The 21,391-nt window shown below is 37.3% G+C and overlaps 1 protein-coding gene across 1 annotated transcript in view; it reads left to right on the top strand.

The window, feature by feature from the left end:
* The window catches only part of COL5A2 (collagen type V alpha 2 chain), a 112,794-nt gene that overhangs the window by 78,616 nt on the left and 12,787 nt on the right, over positions 1 to 21,391 (top strand). The window contains exons 16-43 of the mRNA XM_075027974.1: positions 568 to 621; positions 1,494 to 1,538; positions 4,677 to 4,730; positions 6,406 to 6,504; positions 6,973 to 7,017; positions 7,124 to 7,222; positions 7,671 to 7,724; positions 8,812 to 8,919; positions 9,411 to 9,464; positions 10,219 to 10,317; positions 11,018 to 11,071; positions 11,571 to 11,669; positions 11,779 to 11,832; positions 11,931 to 11,984; positions 12,491 to 12,544; positions 13,107 to 13,160; positions 13,497 to 13,541; positions 13,992 to 14,090; positions 14,919 to 15,026; positions 15,151 to 15,204; positions 16,998 to 17,051; positions 17,173 to 17,226; positions 18,267 to 18,320; positions 19,145 to 19,252; positions 19,359 to 19,412; positions 19,612 to 19,665; positions 20,768 to 20,929; positions 21,048 to 21,155. Of these exons, the coding sequence (XP_074884075.1) occupies positions 568 to 621; positions 1,494 to 1,538; positions 4,677 to 4,730; positions 6,406 to 6,504; positions 6,973 to 7,017; positions 7,124 to 7,222; positions 7,671 to 7,724; positions 8,812 to 8,919; positions 9,411 to 9,464; positions 10,219 to 10,317; positions 11,018 to 11,071; positions 11,571 to 11,669; positions 11,779 to 11,832; positions 11,931 to 11,984; positions 12,491 to 12,544; positions 13,107 to 13,160; positions 13,497 to 13,541; positions 13,992 to 14,090; positions 14,919 to 15,026; positions 15,151 to 15,204; positions 16,998 to 17,051; positions 17,173 to 17,226; positions 18,267 to 18,320; positions 19,145 to 19,252; positions 19,359 to 19,412; positions 19,612 to 19,665; positions 20,768 to 20,929; positions 21,048 to 21,155 (2,034 nt within the window). The remainder of the gene's footprint in view (positions 1 to 567; positions 622 to 1,493; positions 1,539 to 4,676; positions 4,731 to 6,405; positions 6,505 to 6,972; positions 7,018 to 7,123; positions 7,223 to 7,670; positions 7,725 to 8,811; positions 8,920 to 9,410; positions 9,465 to 10,218; positions 10,318 to 11,017; positions 11,072 to 11,570; positions 11,670 to 11,778; positions 11,833 to 11,930; positions 11,985 to 12,490; positions 12,545 to 13,106; positions 13,161 to 13,496; positions 13,542 to 13,991; positions 14,091 to 14,918; positions 15,027 to 15,150; positions 15,205 to 16,997; positions 17,052 to 17,172; positions 17,227 to 18,266; positions 18,321 to 19,144; positions 19,253 to 19,358; positions 19,413 to 19,611; positions 19,666 to 20,767; positions 20,930 to 21,047; positions 21,156 to 21,391) is intronic.

The raw sequence follows: 21,391 nt of genomic DNA, 5'->3' as shown, positions 1-21,391 counted from the left end.
GAATGAGACATAGTAAATGAGATTGCATTATTGATCCTGGTGAGTATATATAGAATTTATTCTAATGTGTTTAAAACTGGAAATACTGTTGGAACAGGAAAAAAGAAATTACAGTCTATTAAATTTCCACTAGGCAAGCCTGTGAGGCTGGAAGGATTTATGTAAGCTGCTACCTCTTTCCTGCTGTAAGACAAGATAAGCTACACCTGCAGGAGGGGAAAAAAATAACTTGGTTCTGTAACTGTTGTTCGCATCATCTGTCCTTATCATGCTTGTAGTCTCAGTGAAGCTAATCGTGTTCTTGTTAAAAGCAAATAAAGAAGACTGGGCAGAAAATCGCTGAAGAGCGATGCAGTGCTAAACTTATTTGAAGCAAAGGAAAAGTCAAGTATGTTTAAAAAAAAAGGTCAAAAGCAAAGAAAAAGGAGGAGAGAGAAAAAAAAAGAGGAGATGGTGTGTGTTCTCTCCACTATGGGGGGGAAAAAATAAAGAGAACTATGTTTTCCCCTTTTTGTTATTCTGCCATGATGAGCTCCTAAATAATGCACTTTTTGTTCTCTATTCAAGGGACCTAGAGGAATGCCAGGAGAAAGAGGTCGAATTGGACCACAGGGTGCCCCTGTAAGTAGGATCTTCCTTCTCTCTCCTTATAATTCTTCCCTCATTTTACTTAAATTTAAATCCCTGAGCCTGAAAGTGTTTATTCGTGTGACTGCTAGTCACTTCTGTGGTGAGTTCTGCTGTAGCTTAAGAAAGTTAGGGCTGAGTAGAGTTTTGTGGGGTAAGACCTTTACTATAAATTTCAAGTGTCAAAACCAGTTTTAATAGGAGAATGCTAGCTGTATGGTAATTTCTTATACCAGAGCTGCCCATAAGGCCAAATACCTTCACAACACTTTTTTTCTGTAATACAAAAATGTCTTCTTTGGTTCTGTGAAATTTCTTGAGAGGCTATTTTCACCAAAAATCACTGAACTAGAAATAATATGTATTGATTTTGTCTGGAAAAAAGTTTAAAATGAAAATTTAGACTTTCAATTTAAATTAAGTTTTATAATTTAATTCCAGGTAATAAAGCTGTCTTCTTAAAAAATGTTTTGCTTTTCAGCAAAAAAAGGGATTAGCTTTGACATGAGATCATATTTGAGTAGAAATTTCTTTCTGTTGCTTTATGTCCAGTGTCAAGTATTGTTTTTTCTGACATATCTCCCCATGACTTTTATGTGCTCTGTTTATGTTATGTGCTTCATACAATGACACTGTGAAAATATGGCCTCTCTGAAAATAGAGAAATCCATTAACTTGAAGGGAAGTATAATTTCTTCTAGATGTTTTCCATGCCAGTGTTTGGAAGGCTCTGCAATCTAGCATTTCTTTGATTGCTTTAGTATGTATGGCTGCTAACACAAATGCTAACAATAAATAAATAAATAAATAAATAAAATTAGTTAGAGTTCTTATAAATATTCTGTCTTGTTTGTTTCCATATCTAGGGTGGACGTGGCCAGCATGGTATGCCTGGGAAGCCAGGGCCAATGGTAAGTTTCTTTCTTAATCACCTATTTTTTCCACCTTGTATTTCCCACTTGCCTTTTGACACTACCAAAAGAAGCACAAAAAAATTGTAGGCAGTTGCTGGTAACAGTTAAGTGCACCTGGAATTATCTCTAAATGATTCCTAGTTCTACTCATTTTAGCTTTAGTGCTGTCCTCTGAGAAATGATACTCTGTAGTTTGCTTCATCTAAAAGTTTTAATTTGCAAAGGAGTGGCATCTTCCCTGGTGAGGTGATGCTTTGCTGCTTTTATGAAGTGGAATCTATATTGTGGGAGATAAGTGTCTTAAAATAATATGCACTGTAATATAAAACAGTTTATAATGGCATAGTAGACATAATATCTTCCTTCACATACAAAGTTAGCAAATGAGATAGTACCCATTCTCAGCAAGAAGAAATGCCACTCGCTGATAGCAGAACTTGCTACCTGCAATTGATCCATTACAAAATGTGTGAAAGATAGCCTTTTAATTATGGACAGTCACACATTGAACTGGAGAACCAGAAGCCTATGTGTGAATGTCTGCCAAACTGAGAAAGCCTGGTGTGCAGGACTGTAGAATTTGTCACACAATTGCAATGGGGCTGAAAATGACTGTGGCAGTTTAAACTGTGGATGTCGGTGTATCAAAGGGTGATGGTTTCAATCCTACAATCCAGTATCACAGTGCATTTGCAAAATGCATTGATGTGAATTCACATGAGCATTAGGAAGCCAGTGGGATTATTCACATACATACAGTTAATTATGTGTTGCTTCTACAAATGAAAGCTTATGATGATTTTGTACTATTTGTGCAAGGCCAGCTTCCATTTTAAAAATGTGGTATTCTTTTTTGTTTACTTTTTTTGAAAGCATTACTTCTAGGATGTGGTTGACAGTTTCTGTTTATTGATGTAGTCAGCCTTGAACCTTTACCACTTTGTGATGTTCAACTTAAAAAAAAAACAAAACCAACAAACCACCAAAACCAAACCAAAAAAACCCACACCAAAAAACCTCCTCAAAACCCCAAAACACACTTGCCTGCAATTAAAATTTCATTCTGTGCATCCTCTTTATTTAATAATGACGTAAGTCCTGAGAAAATTTCATTTCCCTGTGTCATCTTAATGCACAGACTGTTTTATTAAAAACTTCATTAAGAAATAATTAATTGTAACAGAAGCTCAAAAAATGAGTGTGTCTAAAAGCTGCAAAACTCAATTATTTAGTGTACCGTGAAAGAAGGGTAACTTGTTAGAAGAAACTTTCAAACAACAAAAAGATTTTTCAGTATTGAAAACAAATTATAAACTTAAATAAAGGTGAGTCCTAAGCCATAAAATTCTACATGAAGCTTGAAATTTTTCTTTGGCATGAAATATGAGCTCGGCTTCATGGTACACGATAATGGGTTGGCTAACACTTTTTATAAAATCCCATGTAGTGTCACAAGGGAGATACTGGTACTTAACGCGCATGTTTCTCATTGGAGGAAGTGTTAATGAAATGCATTGTTGTTTGGGCCAGTGCAGTGGTACACCGTAATTCTGGAATTCTTTCTGCAACGAGAGATTTGGCAGACGTATTTGTGATTCAATAAACTGGGACATAGGTTTTCAAAAATATACTTAGTGAGCTGTTACATCAGTCCTGTAGAAATCCAGTGGAAGGTCATGGCAGAAATGTTGTCTGTAATTGATGCTCAGTGGGACAGATTGTTCTTATTAAGTTTGTCACCAGAGCTTTATTACATAGAGCATTTTTTCACAGTATGCATCATATTTTACTAAAAGACAGAAAATCAGGAAAAGATAAAGAGGAATCATCTGGGAACATTGTTGTAGTGAATATTTATAACCACTGTGTGCCGCCATCCAGAGAATTTATAATACAGTAGAAAGATCTTCTGTTGAATGTCTTGTTCAGCAGACGAGGCATTATGAGAATGGAAACAATTCACAAATTTACTCTGAAGTCCTTAATTGAAAATCTTTCTGTTTAGCAAAGCAAGGTTTGGATCACACCATACAGGTATATTCAAGTGTATACACTTGAAGTTTGCTTTCTAGTGACTTTGCACAGTCTGCTATGTAATGCAGCCCCAGCCGTTTGCATCCCTGCCCAAACTTCATATCCTCACAGCCACATGAGGTGTGCCTACACTGTGCAGTGCAATGTACCAAGAATTTGGCTCTAGAATGAGAACTAGTGTAGCTGCATCAATACTATGGTCTGCTCAAGCTGTCAGCCTTTCTTAGACACAGCATTGACTATCTCAAGATATAATGCTATTTGGGAAGAGCTATACTGGTTTTAGGAGCTGAAGATGTACCTCTGCACAGCATTGTGTTTTGTGGTGTGACATAACCCAGCCTTTCCTCTGCTTCCTTTTCCAGAAATACCTGCCTATCTCTGAACAAAGATCCAAGCAGTAAACTCTCTGCTGTATGTCTTTGTCTATAGAGCCTTGAAAATTTGGTACAAAATCTGTGTTTTAAAGCTTGCAGAAGAATGTGGCTGTGAATTTGTGAATCTCAACAGGGCAGAGGAATAGGAAGCAGGGCATGTAGTTACATAGCTTTTAATTATATTTTCACTTTTCATGTTGCTTACCTCAAAAATCATGTCACACAACCCATTTGTTTTAATGTAGATGTGGCTTGTATTTCTTTTTTCTAGATTACTATTTTAAGTTTAAAAGAATTGAAACTCTCCTTTGTTACATTCCATAGGACAAACTGTGATGGCTGAACAAATATCTGATCTTTTCATTACCGTACCACAGTAGAAAAGATATAAAAAGAAGATATAATATTTTGTTAAAAACTAAATTTGAAAAACAATTGCTATAATAATTGTCAACTGTGTAGATTGCAATCTGTGCATTAATAGCTGCATCAAGAGCTGTAACTTTGCTGAAGGCAGTAAACACATTATTAAAATCCTGCACCACAATTCTATAAAGTGTACCACATAGAAAAATGGTATTTATAGTTATTTTGGATTTGTTATGAACAAAGGTTTTATGACTAAAAAATACATTTAATCCCAGAACCATATTTACCCAGTGATTAGATACTAATCTCTGTGATCTAAACTGCACAATTACAGATCTGTCCCTGTCTTTTATAGGGCCCACTTGGCATAACTGGTTCTCCAGGTTTTCCAGGTGCTCCTGGTGTAAAGGTAAAAAATCAAAATATCTTTTTCATATGTCTAATAACACAGAATTAAAAAATATGTACTAGACTACACAGAGTTCAGCCTGACATTGTATACAGGTCCCTAACAGTTGTTGTGAAATCATAGTCAAGACCTTGAGGCAGAGCTTAGAAATCAGAAGCCAAATGAAGCTGTTGCAATTCAGCACAGTTAGGATACTTTCTTTGCTCTCACTTTTGCTTGAGCTAAGGGGTGATTAAAAGATGACTGTCATGCTGTGCCTCAGGAATCTTGTCCAGTATATTCAAAGAATAACAAGATGCATTATTACAAGTTAAGCTGCGAGGACTACTCTAAGGCAGTATGGAAGCAGTACCTTCTAATGCTGAAACTTCCAGTTTCGGCCAAGAACACCTTTTGAGATGACCTGGACTGGTAAGGAAAATGCCTGAACCCCAACAGAGATGTACTGCAGTTCATCACAATAGAGCAAATGATGATTACCACCTTTTGTGGGTCTGTGTGATTGGGCTGAAATGGAAAACTTCCATTGGCTGCAGCGCTATCTTTGTGGGACTTCCCTCTCGTTTTTCAAGAAAGTGCTCAATATTTTTTTTTCCTAGCCTTGAGTCTATGTCTGCAAAGACAGAAAACACTACTCATACAGGTTCCTTATACTTCTTATTATTGCCTTCCACCCAGTTGCTCCTCTTTTTTCCTTTACACTCCTAATACATGATAGGAAAAAATTAAACAGAAAGAAACTCTCAATTAGTCAGGTAGCCAAGTTCAGCAGATGTTTTGTGTTGTTGTGAAGCTGGCAACATTCATGAAACAATTTTTTGGAAACGGGTCTTAATAAGAGTATTAACATAATGTATACAATTAAATGATGGACCTTTTAGTGCATGTCATAAAATGCTTTGGTATGGCTAACCACTACTTAGTACCTAAATAAATATTTGGAGAAGCTGTCACATGATGAATGAATGAAAGCTTTTGAAAAGGAGGAGCTACCTTCAAGTTTGATCATCAGATGATGTAAAATTGAATAGCTGCTTTGAACTCAGAAAAGCTAAGCAGACTATACAATGAAGATGTGGACTTCAGTTATGAAGACGTGATATTAACAGCTATCAGTTCCAAAAGGCAAATTTCTATATAAAGATAAAATTCAAAGGAAATGCCAGGAGGAATTTTTTTATTGGAGCATCCAGTCTCCAGTCCAATCTTACAGGGATTTTGTATTTAATACAGTGCTGCAACACTGAGTTAATCTGTGCTGTGCAAAAACCCACCAGATGTGTTATAATTTCTAAATCTTAAGCCTGAGCTGTTAACAAAGCTAAAAAAAAAACCCTTGTCAAATTAGAGGTACATACTGAGATTTTAGAAAGAGATGTCTATCTAAAATATTCGGTCTGATTTGGGCCACTGGATATAATGCTGCTTCTCTGTAGAAAGTTTCCTTGTCCTTGTATACATTGAGGAAAAATTCTGTTTGTACTTTTAAAGTTTACATTCACATAGAAGTAGTAGAAGTAGAATTAGGTAAGCAAAATATTTTTTAAGGATAATAAACTATTTCAAAACCTGAATTGTTCTTCTCTTATAAACTCATTATTCCTCCTTAGTTAGTTTGTAGCACTACTTTTTAGAGCAAAGTAATCTCCAGTTGTTTTCTCATGTGAAATCTTAGGGTGAAGCAGGTCCAACGGGTCCTCGTGGTCCTGAAGGTCCTCAAGGACAAAGGGGTGAAACAGGTCCACAGGGCCCAGCTGGATCACAAGGTCTTCCTGTAAGTACAATAAATTGAGTTCCTCAGTGCTCAGCTTGCGTGTGTTGCCTGTTTATAGGGAATTTTAATACCCCACTTGATAGACACTGAGTTTTGCTCAAATTACTTTTCCCAGGAAAGGAAAGGGCTCATTCATTTGTTTTGTGCTTATTTTGTTCAAAATAACTTTTCATTATTTAATTAAAACAGCTTGGAAAACTGAAAGTTACACAGCTCGATACAGTCTCAATCCTGGAAGTACTTTAAAGCTTAAGCTTCAACATAAAGTCTGAAGGATTAAACATCACATTAATTTGCATGCTTTGTTACCCATATTAGCATTTGCACAAGTAGATGGTATGTTGCTGTATTTATTTAATAGCCTTTATTGTCTGGTCTTGTAAAGTAGATAAAATAACTATCTTCTGCATTTGTTATCGACACCCTCCTCATTAAAATTAATTTTAATGGTTGGTACACTATCTTTAGGGTACTGAAGGGACTGATGGTTCCCCAGGTGCTAAAGGCCCTACTGTAAGTAATCATATCACCTGTTGAAGAAATTGTGTGAGAGAATTTATTTTATTTCCTTGGTTTTACTACATTTCCTTACTGTGCTTGCTGTTCTTTCTATTTGTAGGGATCTCCAGGCACTGGAGGCCCCCCTGGTTTATCAGGTCCACCTGGTTCCCCAGGACCACAAGGCAGTACTGGCCCACCTGGTATTCGAGGCCAGCCGGTAATGATGTCTTTGTCTCTGTGGTAATTGTAATGTCTTGCAAATGCGTTGCATAGTTACTCTATGAAACTAAAACAGTGATTAGCAGTGGGATTCCTTTAAATAAATTAGGAGCATGCTGAGACTCAGATCTTGTGAGTCTTCCGTGTGTCCAAAATACCAGTTTTGGATTCTTAAAGGTCTAAGAAAGAAGAATGTCTATATAAACTTGGACAAACAGTAACAGTTATCTCCTGAAATTGCCTTGTTTAGGTTTTTGCCTTGATAACATTATAATAAACAAGCATGCTAAATGGAAAGACAAACCATTATAAGCATCCTGCTATATTGCCTATGACTAGTTACTAAACTAGGAAATGTTTTTCTGTTTGATAGCATAATACAAAATGATCAAATGGTTTATGCAGAGTTTTAACCTTATGGGTGTTATTCATGTGTTTGTTTTCAGGGAGACCCTGGTGTCCCAGGTTTCAAGGGAGAAGCAGGACCCAAAGGTGAACCTGTAAGTCTCCATAAGCTTTGTTAAATGAAAAGGAATCACAAAGGCTTGTTATGAGTATTTTGAATAGATTCTTACAATTTCCAAGACGCTTCTGATGCTCATAATCACAAGAGTAATTATTGTGAAAGACAAACCACGGTGAACCTGGCTAGACAGTACTAACAATGAATGGCGAAGCAGGTTCTTTGATGTTATAAATCACCTACCCAATGTGGGCCTTACAGGACTAAAGGACAGAAGAACCAATTAGTGCATCTACTGAGGCTTCTGTAGCACACAGAATGAATGTATTCTAATTTATCTCATATGAAATGGATCCATACGATTCTGGACATTTAAGAGCATCCGGTGTGTTGATGCTTGAGTGTGCTAATCATAATTAAAAAATCCTTTTTATTTTAAACTTAAATTTAAAATATTTTATACTTATGCAGTTATTTATCTATTAACTATGTTTTATTTACACATTAAAATAATATACATATTTATACATTTATGGTATGAATAGCTGTTTAACCCACAGATAATATTTGTGAAAGATTATTTGAGAATATGGCTAATTCCATGATGTAACCATGTGAATTTTGGAAGAAAAGTGATTCTGCAGAGTTGGAGTCAGTTTGACTTGTCAACTAATCTTTAGTTTTAGTTTTTCACTAGTTAAATGGTCATGTAATAACTGACAAAAATGTACAGATGAAGTAGTGGTTTCCTTACCACTTACTGTCTTCTCCTTTTAGAATTTCTACTAGAGTCTTACTGAATTTTGAGTCCTTTGCAGCTTATTGATAATAATAAATAGAAATTATTGTGTGTAGGTGATTATAAGAAGCACTGTACAGCTGAACTGCAGAATTAGACTTAATTCCTAGTGCACTTCTTACTGAAATATTAGCTTACTAACATTGTAAAAGAGAAAAGCTGATGCTGAAAAGCTGCATTTTTTTAACCGATTCAAAACCTAACTATTTTTTCTCCTTTATTTGGAAAAATATTTATGATGTTTAGAAGACAGTCTGTTTCAATATACCTGAGAAGTGGTGAGCTTAACAATGATTTTTTTTTAAAAACATTCTACTTTTACTAGGGCCCACAAGGTCCCCAGGGTCCCATTGGCCCTGTAGGTGAAGAAGGGAAAAGAGGTCCTCGAGGTGATCCAGGGTCAGTAGGTCCACCAGGTCCTGTTGGAGAGAGGGTAAGCAATCCAAAGGAATAATATGTCTTGAGAGATACACTGCTAAGCTGAAAAACCTCTTGACCTAAATGTGAATTTCCTTACAGCTTCATAGTGGGTGTAGTCAAACTTTTTTTTCCTAACAGTAATTAATACTGTGCATTATTCTTTACACTGGGTATTTTCATTTGTGGTTTCAATGCACAGGATAGTATGGTAGGAGAAATGATGGAGATATGATGAGCTAATCTGCAGATTTTTTGCTTAACCCTTTACAAATGGTCATCTTGCTTTCAATGAGGCTGTTCACATAGAAGGAGCTGTTCAGCACGCATGAATGAAACATTGATATTTTTACCACTCCAAGTGGTAAAATGCCCAAATTTAAAGTATTAAAGTAAGAAAGTTGTAAGGAAATAAACTGAACCCCCAAACTATAAAACTAGTACTTTATTTGCAATAAATTACGTAAAAATTAAGATAATAATCTTGTATCTGTGGCTTTTTTCTAGGGTGCTCCTGGTAACCGTGGTTTTCCAGGTTCTGATGGCTTGCCTGGACCAAAGGTAAATGAAATTAAAGCGTTCATCTTTTATTGGGTCATTTGTTAAATTTTCATAAATACAAATATATAGAAAGAAAGTGTTCCATTAAAAACATCTGCTTCTGGGCAAATAGGCAGATCCTCAGAATCACTGGAAGCAGGATCAAAAGGAATTGACAAATGCCAGAAAGGGTTCTGAATGTTTTGAGACTAAAGTTTTTTAGGAAAAATCACTTTCAATTCCTGTGGTGTTCAGCTTTTCTTGCTTGTCCTTGACTTAATGCTCCCTCATGCTGAAATGTGACTAGATAAGAGATGGTGACCTGTTCTCCTACTGTATTGCTTCATGTGTTGCTCTATAGTAGGTAACTATTTGAAAAATTGCCTTTTATTTGTGTGTGGTGTAGTTTTTCTAGATCTGTCCCTTGAATAGATGGGCTTATCTGTCTCTGGCTTTCCAAACTTCTTCCTAACACTTTTTTGGCTTTCCTAACACTTCCAGGGAAGTGACTCACATACATATTTGTCTAGTGTTTCTGTAAATTCCTAACTTGGTAAAAATACAGGGATTCTAAAATTCTTATATAAATTTGCTTTATGGAAGAGACAACTTTTAAGTAATAATTTGGGGAAAAAAGTAATAATAATAAAAGTATTAATGATTTGGAACTCTGTGTGCAAAAATAAGTCCTTAACAGAAGACGCCTGTTTTATTCAACCTTCTCTTACTGTTGCTGTTCTACCTGTTAACTAGTAGCCCATTGGTATCTTTCTAGGGTGCCCAAGGAGAGCGTGGTCCAGCAGGTTCTTCTGGTCCTAAAGGAGGTCAGGGAGATCCTGGGCGTCCTGGTGAACCTGGCCTCCCAGGTGCAAGGGTAAGGAACTAATAGCAGTATGCTATAAACCATGGCATTTTTCTTTTGAAAAAGGCAAAAATGAACTTTGCAGAATTAAGGATGGACTTGTTTCAGTGGGGCTACTTGAAGGGTAAAGGCCAAAATACCTCTCTTTTTTCCTGCTGATGTTGGGAAGATCAGGTTCCATTTGTCTTTGAAAAAGGAGAAATAGCCCTGATTGAGACTAGCTAATGCAACTGAAGGAGTGTGCTTGTAAAACACATAGTTACCACAGATAACATGAATTGAAGGCCAAATTAATTGAAGGCTAACCTTCATTAAATTGGTGATTTATAACTTCCATAGTTGAGTGGTGCATGTCATCTTGAGATTTTTTTCAGGAAAAATATTTGAGGAGAATTTGGAATATCATAAAAGAAGAGAAAGGGAGCAGCAAGTATAAGATGTGATATAGAACACTGGGTAATGTTGGCAGAAATAAAGATGAGCCTGTGAGAAGCTCAAGAGGTGTAAAAGCAAGAAAAGGGAGAATAGGAAAAGGGAAGATCAAATACAGTGGGGGATGAAGCTGTAAAGTGAAGAAGAGGATGAAGACCTTTGATACAGAGAAGTTTGTACTATGGTAGTAACTGAGCATATCTTTTGGCTTTATTTACATTTCTGTATTGTTCTAGAATTATATGCACAACCTTAACACCAATATTATTCCCGCTTTTAGGGTTTGACAGGAAATCCAGGTGTTCAAGGCCCTGAAGGAAAACTTGGCCCCTTGGTAAGTGACATAAATGTTAGTCCTTTCAGTTAATGCCACAGTAATTTGAAGGTCCCAACTCATTGAAATTACTTTTATTAACTTGAGTTTTCTTGATTTCAGAAGGTTTATCTTCTCTTTTAATTGTTCATTTTAGATTCCCGACTCCAAAATTAGTGGAGATAATGCTCCTTTAGTTTTGTTTGCATAGCAGTGTCTGTTGTTTACCAGCTGCTGCAATATTTTTAAACCATTTTGAACGAAATATCTTGTCTAACTGCCTCTCTAAGGAAACAATAATGTATTTGTATATAATGGCTCAATGATAATAATTGCATAGTATTTGGTTAAATCCAGCAGTATGGCTAAAGCTATGTCTGCTTTAAAGACATTTTGACTGATAACTGTAGCACCAAACCAGGTTAATGTTATTTTTTATATATATACAAACATTTTCCAGGAGCAAATAGGTTCATATGAATAAACATATTTATAATCTAATGTGGAAAATGCTCTGTAGGGTGCTCCTGGAGAAGATGGACGTCCAGGTCCAGCAGGTTCAATAGGAATCAGAGGTCAGCCAGGCAGCATGGGCCTTCCTGGGCCAAAGGGTAGTAGTGTGAGTATGGCATCTGGTACCCAAGATCTGTTTAACTTTAAACATTTGCATTTATTTTAATGGATGAAAACAGTATTTAAAAACAGTCATTTTTATTTCTGCAAATTAGGGTGATCCTGGAAAACCTGGAGAAGCAGGCAATGCAGGTGTCCCAGGACAGAGAGTGAGTGTGACTCTTATTTGCAGCGATTACAGAAAATGATGCTTTTCTGTTATATGTGTTCACTATACAAGACTTCTTCCCATGTCATTTTAATTTAGGGAGCCCCTGGTAAAGATGGTGAAGTTGGTCCTTCTGGTCCTGTTGGCCCACCAGTAAGTCAACTTTTACCACTCTGCATGCCTGCCAGTCGCTCCACCCATTCGTTATTCTTTCTGCTTCTATTTTTCTCTATCTTCATGCCAATTTTTGATTCCAAACAAAAAATCCTAAGAACGTGTAAAGAAAAAATTTTCCTAGAAAAATGGGAAGCTTTGTATTAGAAAAAAAAAATACATATATGAGCAGTCTAATTCCTTTTACTGACCATTACAAAAAATAGTGCAAGGGGCAAAATTTTCTTATGGTTCATTTTCCTAGCTTCCTTGGTTTCAATGGAACTGAGTGTTTTCCTGTCAGCACAGAATTTTTGCGGGGAGGATCTTAGAGAAATAAGATACATCTTATTACATCTTTTAGATAGGGTATATCTTGGCCTGGGGTAAGTAAAAATGTATAATAAACAAATACGTAACCAAAAATACACATATTCAGAGAGAAGAAAAATTGTAGAGCCTGCCTATATTCCTCTACTGTATACTTACTACTTTCTTTTGTATAGGGTCTGGCAGGAGAAAGAGGAGAACAAGGCCCTCCAGGTCCTACAGGGTTTCAGGTATGTGCATTCATTTTTTTTAAAGAAAAAAATAAACAGCCATATCTTTCAACTGAAATTGGAGAAATTCAATCAAGTGATGTATAATAAAACACAACTTTAGAACTAAGGCACCGATGTTCAGAATAATTAGTCATACTTTCACATTAGCTGTGCACTAAACTGAACTGGCAAAGGCTTAAATACCAGCTCTGTATCCCTTGAGAAAACCTTTGTTGTTTTTCAGTTTTCATTTGGAGATTTTCCAAAGATGTTCCAAATATGGAGCAAAAGAATTGTTTTGATAATGAAGTATTAAGTCAAGTCAATCTCTGTTTATACAGAACTTTATTTTTAGGGCTTATATGCCTATGACCTACAAATATTAAAGAAGGGCTGCCATCTTATTTATAGGGGGAAAAACACCTGTGTAATATTCATGTAACTGTTTTGCTTGAGGATCTCTGAGGACATAGTCTTGTACCGAGTATAATACTACATTCATATTCTTGGTGTCTTAGTTAAATCTGGATTTACCTAACTTTCTATCATGTTAGTGACCATTTTATTTACTTTTTTACAGGGCTTGCCTGGGCCACCAGGTCCTCCAGGTGAGGGAGGGAAGCCAGGTGATCAGGTAATTTCTGTGTAATTTAACAGGAATTCACTTCATAAAGTAGTTTTACCTTTTCTTCTCTTTGTAATTTTAATTCCCTACTCTGTTTCAAAAATATTCACTGATGTAGTCTGCAAGCTGTCCGAGAACTGCTTTTGGATAAAAGAAATACTAGAATCTCCTAGTCCATCTTCCTGGACTGAGTTGGACTATTTCCTCTTGTCATGGACAGATAATATTCAGAACTAGCCATCTACACTCACAGTACTTTGCGAATGAAAATGTTTATCTCTATTTTCCATAACTATAAGGCTATGAATAATGCTTTCATTCTAATGGTGAGTTCTTTCTGCTTAGGGTGTGCCTGGAGACCCTGGAGCTGTTGGTCCATTGGGCCCTAGGGTAAGTATTTTTTTTCAGAGCTTAAACATTCATAACAGTTCTCTGAGGTTGAAAGTTGATATATAATGTGGACTTTAACAGCTAAAGTGAATATTTGACTTTTTTCCCACCAACGAAATGGTTGTAAACATGGATACGTTTTAATATGGTTTCTGTAAAACCTACCACCTTTAATGGTTTCATAGCTCGTGAAGTGGTGTTGAGTACTAGCTGCTAAATGATTAGGTTTACGGCTGTAAAATGATAGTTTTTAGTTTGCTGAACAACATGCTATTTCCCCTACCTTTAACAATAAAAGCATAAAGCTGTTTTTTTATTTGATCAGTTCTCCTAGAATTTGTTTACAGGCTCTTTGTTTAAATAGCAGAGCTGCACTTATGGTATATTAGGATTTTGTCTACCAGAACTGTACCCTGACTTCTGAATAAGTAACAATTTTCCATTTTGTAGGGAGAACGTGGCAATCCAGGGGAAAGGGGAGAACCAGGTGCATCAGGACTCCAGGGCGAAAAGGGTATGGCTGGAGGTCATGGCCCTGATGGTCCAAAGGTAAGCTGGATGGAGATTTGTGTTGCTGCAGTGATGTAATGTATAATTCTGCTCATTTGCATGAACACAAAAGAGAGACCTTTTTTATTATAAAAAGGATAACTTTTCATGAAAGGTATCTTGTTTATATAAGGGTTCTAGGAGGACATACAAGTTATGCTGGTATAACAATATTAATAACTTGCAAGATACTTACACATTGAGAACACATTTTGTATTAATTTATATAGGTCTGAAATTTAAAATGGGTTTTGTGTTTCTCAGTAGAACTGGGCAAAGCCATTTTTGAACTGCAGAAAACCCTCTAGCAATGTTTTAAGAGCTACGTCAGTTTACACGACGACATTTGGCAGGGTGAAAACTGCATGCCTTTCTTTCACCTGCAATTGATTTAAGTAGGCCTAGGAAGGTCACCCCAAGTGGGGAGTGCCTTTAATAATGTGGCACCTGTAATAGACATGAGGTGTGAGAAGCAAAGCATAAATAAAGCATCTCTGCCCCTGGCAACTTCTACCTGTAGCTGCTTTGTGTAATAAATCCATGTGGTGTCAGGGTAGACAGACGAGCTTCTTTTTTTGCCTGTTCTCATCCCCAATATGCACTGAGTAAATACTAATGTATTTGGAAAGACTATTACAGCTGAACTTCTTGAGTAACACAGTGGGAAAAGAAAAGTATTTGGACATTAATAAAGTCCAAATTTAAGAGAAAATTATTACTTAAAACTGTACCCCAGAGACTTCAACACAGTCACAGCCTGTTCTGCAGCCTAGAGACAAAGATACTTCTAGGATGAATAGACAACAACTTGCTCTTTATTTGCTTCAGGGAAGCCCAGGCCCTAGTGGGACGCCTGGTGATCCAGGTCCACCGGGTCTTCAAGGTATGCCTGGAGAAAGAGGGATTGCTGGAACACCTGGCCCCAAGGGTGACAGAGTAAGTCTATTTATTTCTGTTTTCCTGAGCAGAATCACCTATCTCTTAATACTGCAGTTATTCTGGGGTATGAACTACTGAGCATTCAGTGTGATAACTGAGACTTTCTGGGTATTTTCCATAGGGCGGCATAGGTGAGAAAGGTGCTGAAGGTACAGCTGGCAACGATGGGGCAAGAGTAAGTAAATCTATCACTCTCTTTAGACCCACTCTTCATACACCAGAGTGTTTATTGTGCTAAGGGTACTCAGCTCATAGAGTTAATCACTACTCAACTTGGTGATATCATGGGCTGATAGTCATTCTCATTACCCCTACCCTCCAAATTTTGAAGTTTTTCAAGACTGCTGTGTACAATGCTTTGGGATGTTGGGGTTCCAAGCCCCTGTTTTGTATCATCGATAATGGGAGTTAAGATGTCAGTGGAAAGGATTCACAGAAGTAGTGTGTTGATTTGGGATTCAGCTAAGTTGACTATAGTAAAAATATGAAAAAAGGGACAGGCAGAGTTCAATAGCCTAAAAGCAGACCTTCCAGCTCTGACTCTTGGACTAAGGCAGATGCCTCCTTATGGTTTGGATTGAGTTGTCCACAGTCTGTCTTGAGTTTCACAGGTGAAAATTCCTGTGAATGTACTAAGCCCCATATGGGCGGTAAGTTGCTGACACTTCTGGAAAGCTTTGAATCTCCTGTGCATAAATGACATGGCTAGTCTGGCAAGACATGTTCAAGACATGTTGCACACACTTTTCTGCATAGACCAACTGTCCAATAACCCCAAATGCACTGGGCTGGTTGTGTATGCACTGACAATATTTTCTTCCCAGAAGTTATTGGAGTTACTTTTTACATGAATTGCATATATCTGAGATTCTTTGTTTTTGGAAACTGGTTGGAGTACTAGCTGCTAGGCATTTGGAAATCTGAGGTACGTTCAAAAGATGAGGATCCTGCCTGGACTAAATTTATAACTAAAGAGGAAAAGGTTTTTGGAGCAACCATAGGATACAGAAGCACTAACTTAAAACTATCAGCTGTGAGCTGGATTTAGTTATAGTTAGTCAGTTATTAGTTAGTCAGATATTATCCAAAGATACAGAACCGTTCTTAATCATTGTAAGGCACATTTATAGCTTACAGTAACTAATGAACAGGTAAAGGAATGGTGAGCTAAATGTACATCCCTGTTCTAAAGCCAGTTATCTGCAGATATCTCTGCTACCTACCACTAGAGCATTGATGACGCTGCAGTATCTTTGTTAATGGCTTCTTTTTTTGTATTTCTCTACAGTTTGAACTAAGTTCCAGTGCAATTTTTTTTGTGGGAGGGGGGATTTTGTTCAATATAAACTGGGTGCAAGTTTGTGGTACTCTGCTTCTAATGAAACAGAATTGTAATTGGATATCTAGATATTCAAGAAGGTAATATAATTAGTGCTGCGGGATCATTATGCGGAGTTGATGGGTTTGGATGGAGAATTTGCGACCTGTTTGCCTAACTGCCCCATGAAGAGAAAAAGGACACTTTTGAGGAGTTTGCAAGATATAAATGAATCTTCAAAAGTAATGATGGACACTTTAAAACTAATTTAAACAGTTAAATACTAGCAGAGCTTCTGTGCAAGTGGGGGAAAATGACTTAATTTCCTCCTGAGAGAGCAAAATAAAGCCAGGGCTTTTTTTCTTTTTATCATTGGCCTTATTCATAAACACTGCATAAAGGAGAAGATGAAGTTAGCAAAGAAAGAGAAAATGAAGGAAAGCAGTCTTCTGAGATGTGGTATTTTGGTCACTGGGAGAGGAAATGCAAGTCAATTTTAAGTAAAGACAAACCCAACAAGTTTTCAGAGGTAAAGGAGAAGAATTTAAAGGAATGTAAAAGCATATGGAAATAGTAACATATGAGAAGTTTTACACTAACTGTTTTGAAGCATCACTTCTCTAACTTCCTTTCATCTTATTGTTCAAAAGGGTCTCCCTGGTCCAATAGGCCCAATGGGTCCAGCAGGTCCCACTGGTGAAAAGGTAAACAGATTTTTATTCCATTCCCTACTGAAGTTTCTTGATATTATCACCCTTTATTGGCACTTTTGCTACTCATCAAATAAGTTACTTGGGAAATAATAATGTTTAATTTCATTTTAAGGGTGAACCAGGTCCTCGAGGTCTAGTTGGTCCTCCTGGTTCCCGTGGAAACCCTGTGAGTAAACATGTTTGGTTTTTGCCTGGCATAAGTTAACAATGTCTAATACTGTTCCAAACTCCAGGTATTTGTCTCATTTGTGATATATTTTCCTCTTTTTCTTCCTCTTCCTGTGTAGCCAAAATCTGTAGTTCTGTCTCGATGCTCTGCACTTGCAAAACTATTAGCGGATTTTGTTCCTCTGTCCTATACTTGTTTTAGGGCAAAATTTACAGAGAGTTACCCTCATTTACCTTACTCCTGAAAGTATACCACCATTTTTAATTGTCTGAATGTTTTTAAAAGCATGCACATACCAGATACTACTGTACACATACAAATATTTAGATGGACAAAATGCAGAGGTATACCTTAGTTCATCCAGTTATGTTAACTCTTGTCATTTTCCACTTATTTGTGATTTTAAGGGCTGACTTTGATAAGGGAATTAAAGGCTCAGCCCTTCTAGATCCTTAATACTGCTTGGAGTTGATTATGTCTGTGTCATAAATCAGAACAATCTTATTTCCAGTATAAATTGGAAGAGCTTCCACCCCTCTAGGGACTGCTGGGGCTTGGCAGCCTTCAGCTCCTTCTTTTCCAAACAAATGTTGTGTGGAAAGCTCAGCTGAAGCAGCTCATAGCCCATTCTGACCTTGTAGAAGAATACATCTTTGAACTACTGGCTTTTTTCCCCCAGTCTATCTTATTAGAATGGTAGGTTGCATAAGGTGTGTGCTCTTCAGCTAATTGTGCTATCTCTGGAAGTAGTTGTGAGCAGAATTTCTCTTACTGCAGTTTTAGTGCTTGCTCATGCCTTCCATCTCTAAATTCTGAAAGTTTGAATATAGTGTTGAACACATGGCAGATCTTAACTTCATAGTTAACATCATTTATTTTATGATTAGAAGATCATTTTATTCTGATTAATGGAGCAAAAGTATAATCACACTTATGACAGTAAATAGTTAACAGCCTTTCTTGTATATTTAGCTGTAAATTATACTGTATGTAGAAAGGCAGTTGTTAAATACGATTATTCTAATTTCTTTGACCAGGGTTCCCGAGGAGAAAATGGCCCAACTGGTGCTGTTGGTTTTGCTGGTCCTCCGGTATGTGTTTTGTAACACTAATGAGTTTCCTTTAGTCATGGTTTGACATACTTAGTTTCCTTCATTATGAATAATACTGCAGTGTTCTGGAACGTGACTCACATTTTTGTTGCAGAAAACTGTTTCTTTTTCCCATCAGTATAACAAGTAAAGAAAAGGGCCAATAAATACCCTAGACAGCTGAAAAGTGATTTTGTTGATAAGATTATGTAATTGTTCACCAGATTTCATATTTTCATGAATATGCTATGTTGCTCCTTTGAGATTAAAATGAGGTAAATTAAAAAAGGTGTCATCTACTGAAGGTAGAAAAGATTTGCACCATGAGTAGCAAAGGCTGGAATGAGTTGATAGACCAAATGGAAGGTTTGTGAGTTTTCCAGTTAACACCCTGAACTTTCCCACAACCTAAGTAATGTTTCAGACCTTCCACAAAGAGTCAGGCATCTGCTTCCCTTGGTAGGAAAAACAAGACGAGAAAAGACAATATTTGTTCAGTCTGTTTTGCTTTTAGGTATGTAATAGCTGCTGATAAAAATAGAAAATCTAAAGAAAAGAAAAATGTGAAGTAGACAAGAAAATATTTTAAATGGAAATACTGACTTCACAGACTGTTCAGAAAATCTCATCTGTGATCTTCTAAAGACTGTGCTGAACTGTTACAGTTCTCTTGAACTGAACTGTTAAGCAAATACAGTGTTTTCTGGGCTGATTTGTTCTCCTGATATTTTTTGCCATCTAGAAATTCCCTACAAAATGACTTTGTTAGGCTGGAAAGATTTGGTATTCTCTGACCTGATGTCTCTTCTCAATATTTCTTATAGGGCCCTGATGGTCAGCCAGGTGTGAAAGGTGAACCTGGAGAACCTGGACAGAAAGGAGATGCTGGATCTCCAGGACCACAGGGTCTTGCTGGGTCTCCTGGTCCACCGGTAAGTATAAATAACCTCTTCAGAGAACTGGTGGCATAGGCTGATCTTGCTTATTTAAATGTTCTGGTTGTTCGCTACCACCCTTCTCTTCCTCTGTTCCTTTTAGGGTCCTCCAGGTGTTCCTGGTCTGAAAGGTGGTAGAGGAACTCAGGGTCCACCCGTAAGTATATTTTATTTTTTGTGACCTGACTGCAGATAATCTGCTACTGAAATTTTATGTAATGTGTGTATCATTCCTCATCTCAGCTTGTTTTTCACAGTCTGTAATTATAACATTTGCTCACTAATACAGCTGAGAACATTTGAGGTAACCAGTGCTGTATTTCTTTCAATAAAGTTGGCATTAAAACGTTTCTTAGGGTGCTACTGGATTCCCAGGATCTGCTGGAAGAGTTGGGCCTCCAGGACCTACTGTAAGTCAATTGTCATTCCTAATAGGTGTGTTTTATAAACTGGTGATTGAAAACATGAAGACTAAATAAACCAGAAAAGGTGAAGCAGTGTTTATGGCCTGAGGCAATAGAAGAGAACAGTTGTCAGCACTGACTTCTGTGACTGCATGCTTACATCCGGCTTCGTTAAATAAAACTCATTAGCCTTGGGCTTGATCCAGTGCTGGTGTGTCCAAATTAGTGCAACACTTTTCACTGGATTAAGTAGGCTTTGAGCTGTTCAAGCTGCTCTAATGACTCAGTTGCTTACAGGAACAAAATAACAATCTATATCTTCCTGTACTTTTTATTTTTTTGTCTCTTCAGTGGTGACTGAAGTTAGGACATTTTTGGAAAAGGAAGAGGCCTCTGCCAGGCTATCTCGTCAGTGGGGTTACTCATCCATTAAAATAAAACCACAAAATCTCTTACGGCTAAACATTTTCAGAAACACTAAAAAAAAAAAAAAAAAAAAAAAGAATTAGTTGTGGATCAACAAGTGAGGATTCAACTCCACACAGAGAACTGTGTTACTTTCTTCATATGCCTTTCAATGTTTTGATGGGAAAAATAACTTGCAGTCGTGAGTTTATCAAAAAGTGAAGTTTATGGAAAACATAATATACATGTGAAGTCTTTTAAAAGTATTTGTGAAATGAACAAAGGTCCATTAAAACACTAATTTGTACCATGTGAATGAAAAGTTTGAATATGGACTTTAGCTTGATGATATTGGAAAGAATGGGCAAGGGTGAGTTTTCTAGCAGCAGTTGTACACGTGAGGTAAAAAACAAGAAAAGAAAAGAAGACAGAAACAAAAAAAAGAGTGTCTTTTAAAGGAGGGAGTTTGGAATTGCAAACTTGAGGGGGTGGGGGAGGTAGGGTGTGGAGCTTGGACATAATTTGATGAGATGTTTATTTAATCTCTTTGATTATAAATGAGATAATAGCTCTTAGCTCATTCACACTTTGGGCCTTCCTTAGAGAGTATGCACATTTACAGTTGATCAAAACACAGTCCTTAGAATTTAATTGTCCTGATCAGAAAAGGGTCCATTGTAATGAGGTGTTTTAATTTTCTTAGGGAGCTCCAGGGCCTGCGGGTCCTATTGGTGAGCCAGGAAAAGAAGGTCCCCCGGGTCTTCGTGGTGATCCCGGTTCTCATGGCCGTGTGGGAGATCGAGGGCCAGCTGGGCCTCCTGGTGGTCCTGGAGACAAGGGTGATGCGGGGGAAGATGGGCAGCCGGTACGTCCTGGTTGATGTTAAAATCTCCCTAGGCTGACTCTAGGCTTGGTCTCATTGTTACTTATATTTATTGCTACTGAAATGCTAGTAACGTTGTTCTATCCTTTGTGGATTTCAGGGCCCGGATGGCCCCCCCGGTCCAGCAGGAACTACCGGTCAAAGAGGTATTGTTGGTATGCCAGGACAGCGAGGGGAAAGAGGCATGCCAGGGCTGCCGGGTCCTGCAGTAAGTAACGACCAAGCCAGTGACGCCACCAGCTTGGGCATTCTCATCATCTTAGTGGAATTCTGAGCATAGTGCCCCATAGCACAAGGAGAAAGTTGGAAAACTCCGATTGCAGGAGCGAATATAGAAAGAATAGTAAATAACTAAATCTCATGCAAATATGAGGTGGGAGATTTTGTTTTGGCCATAATGGAAGGTCTGAACCTGAATTAAGAGTAAGTAAGTGGATAATAGCA

Source organism: Buteo buteo, chromosome 5 (assembly GCF_964188355.1).
Source record: "Buteo buteo chromosome 5, bButBut1.hap1.1, whole genome shotgun sequence".
Taxonomy (NCBI): Eukaryota; Metazoa; Chordata; class Aves; order Accipitriformes; family Accipitridae; genus Buteo; species Buteo buteo.
The sequence above is the reverse complement of the archived record's forward strand: the minus strand, read 5'-3'. Positions and strand labels throughout refer to the sequence as shown.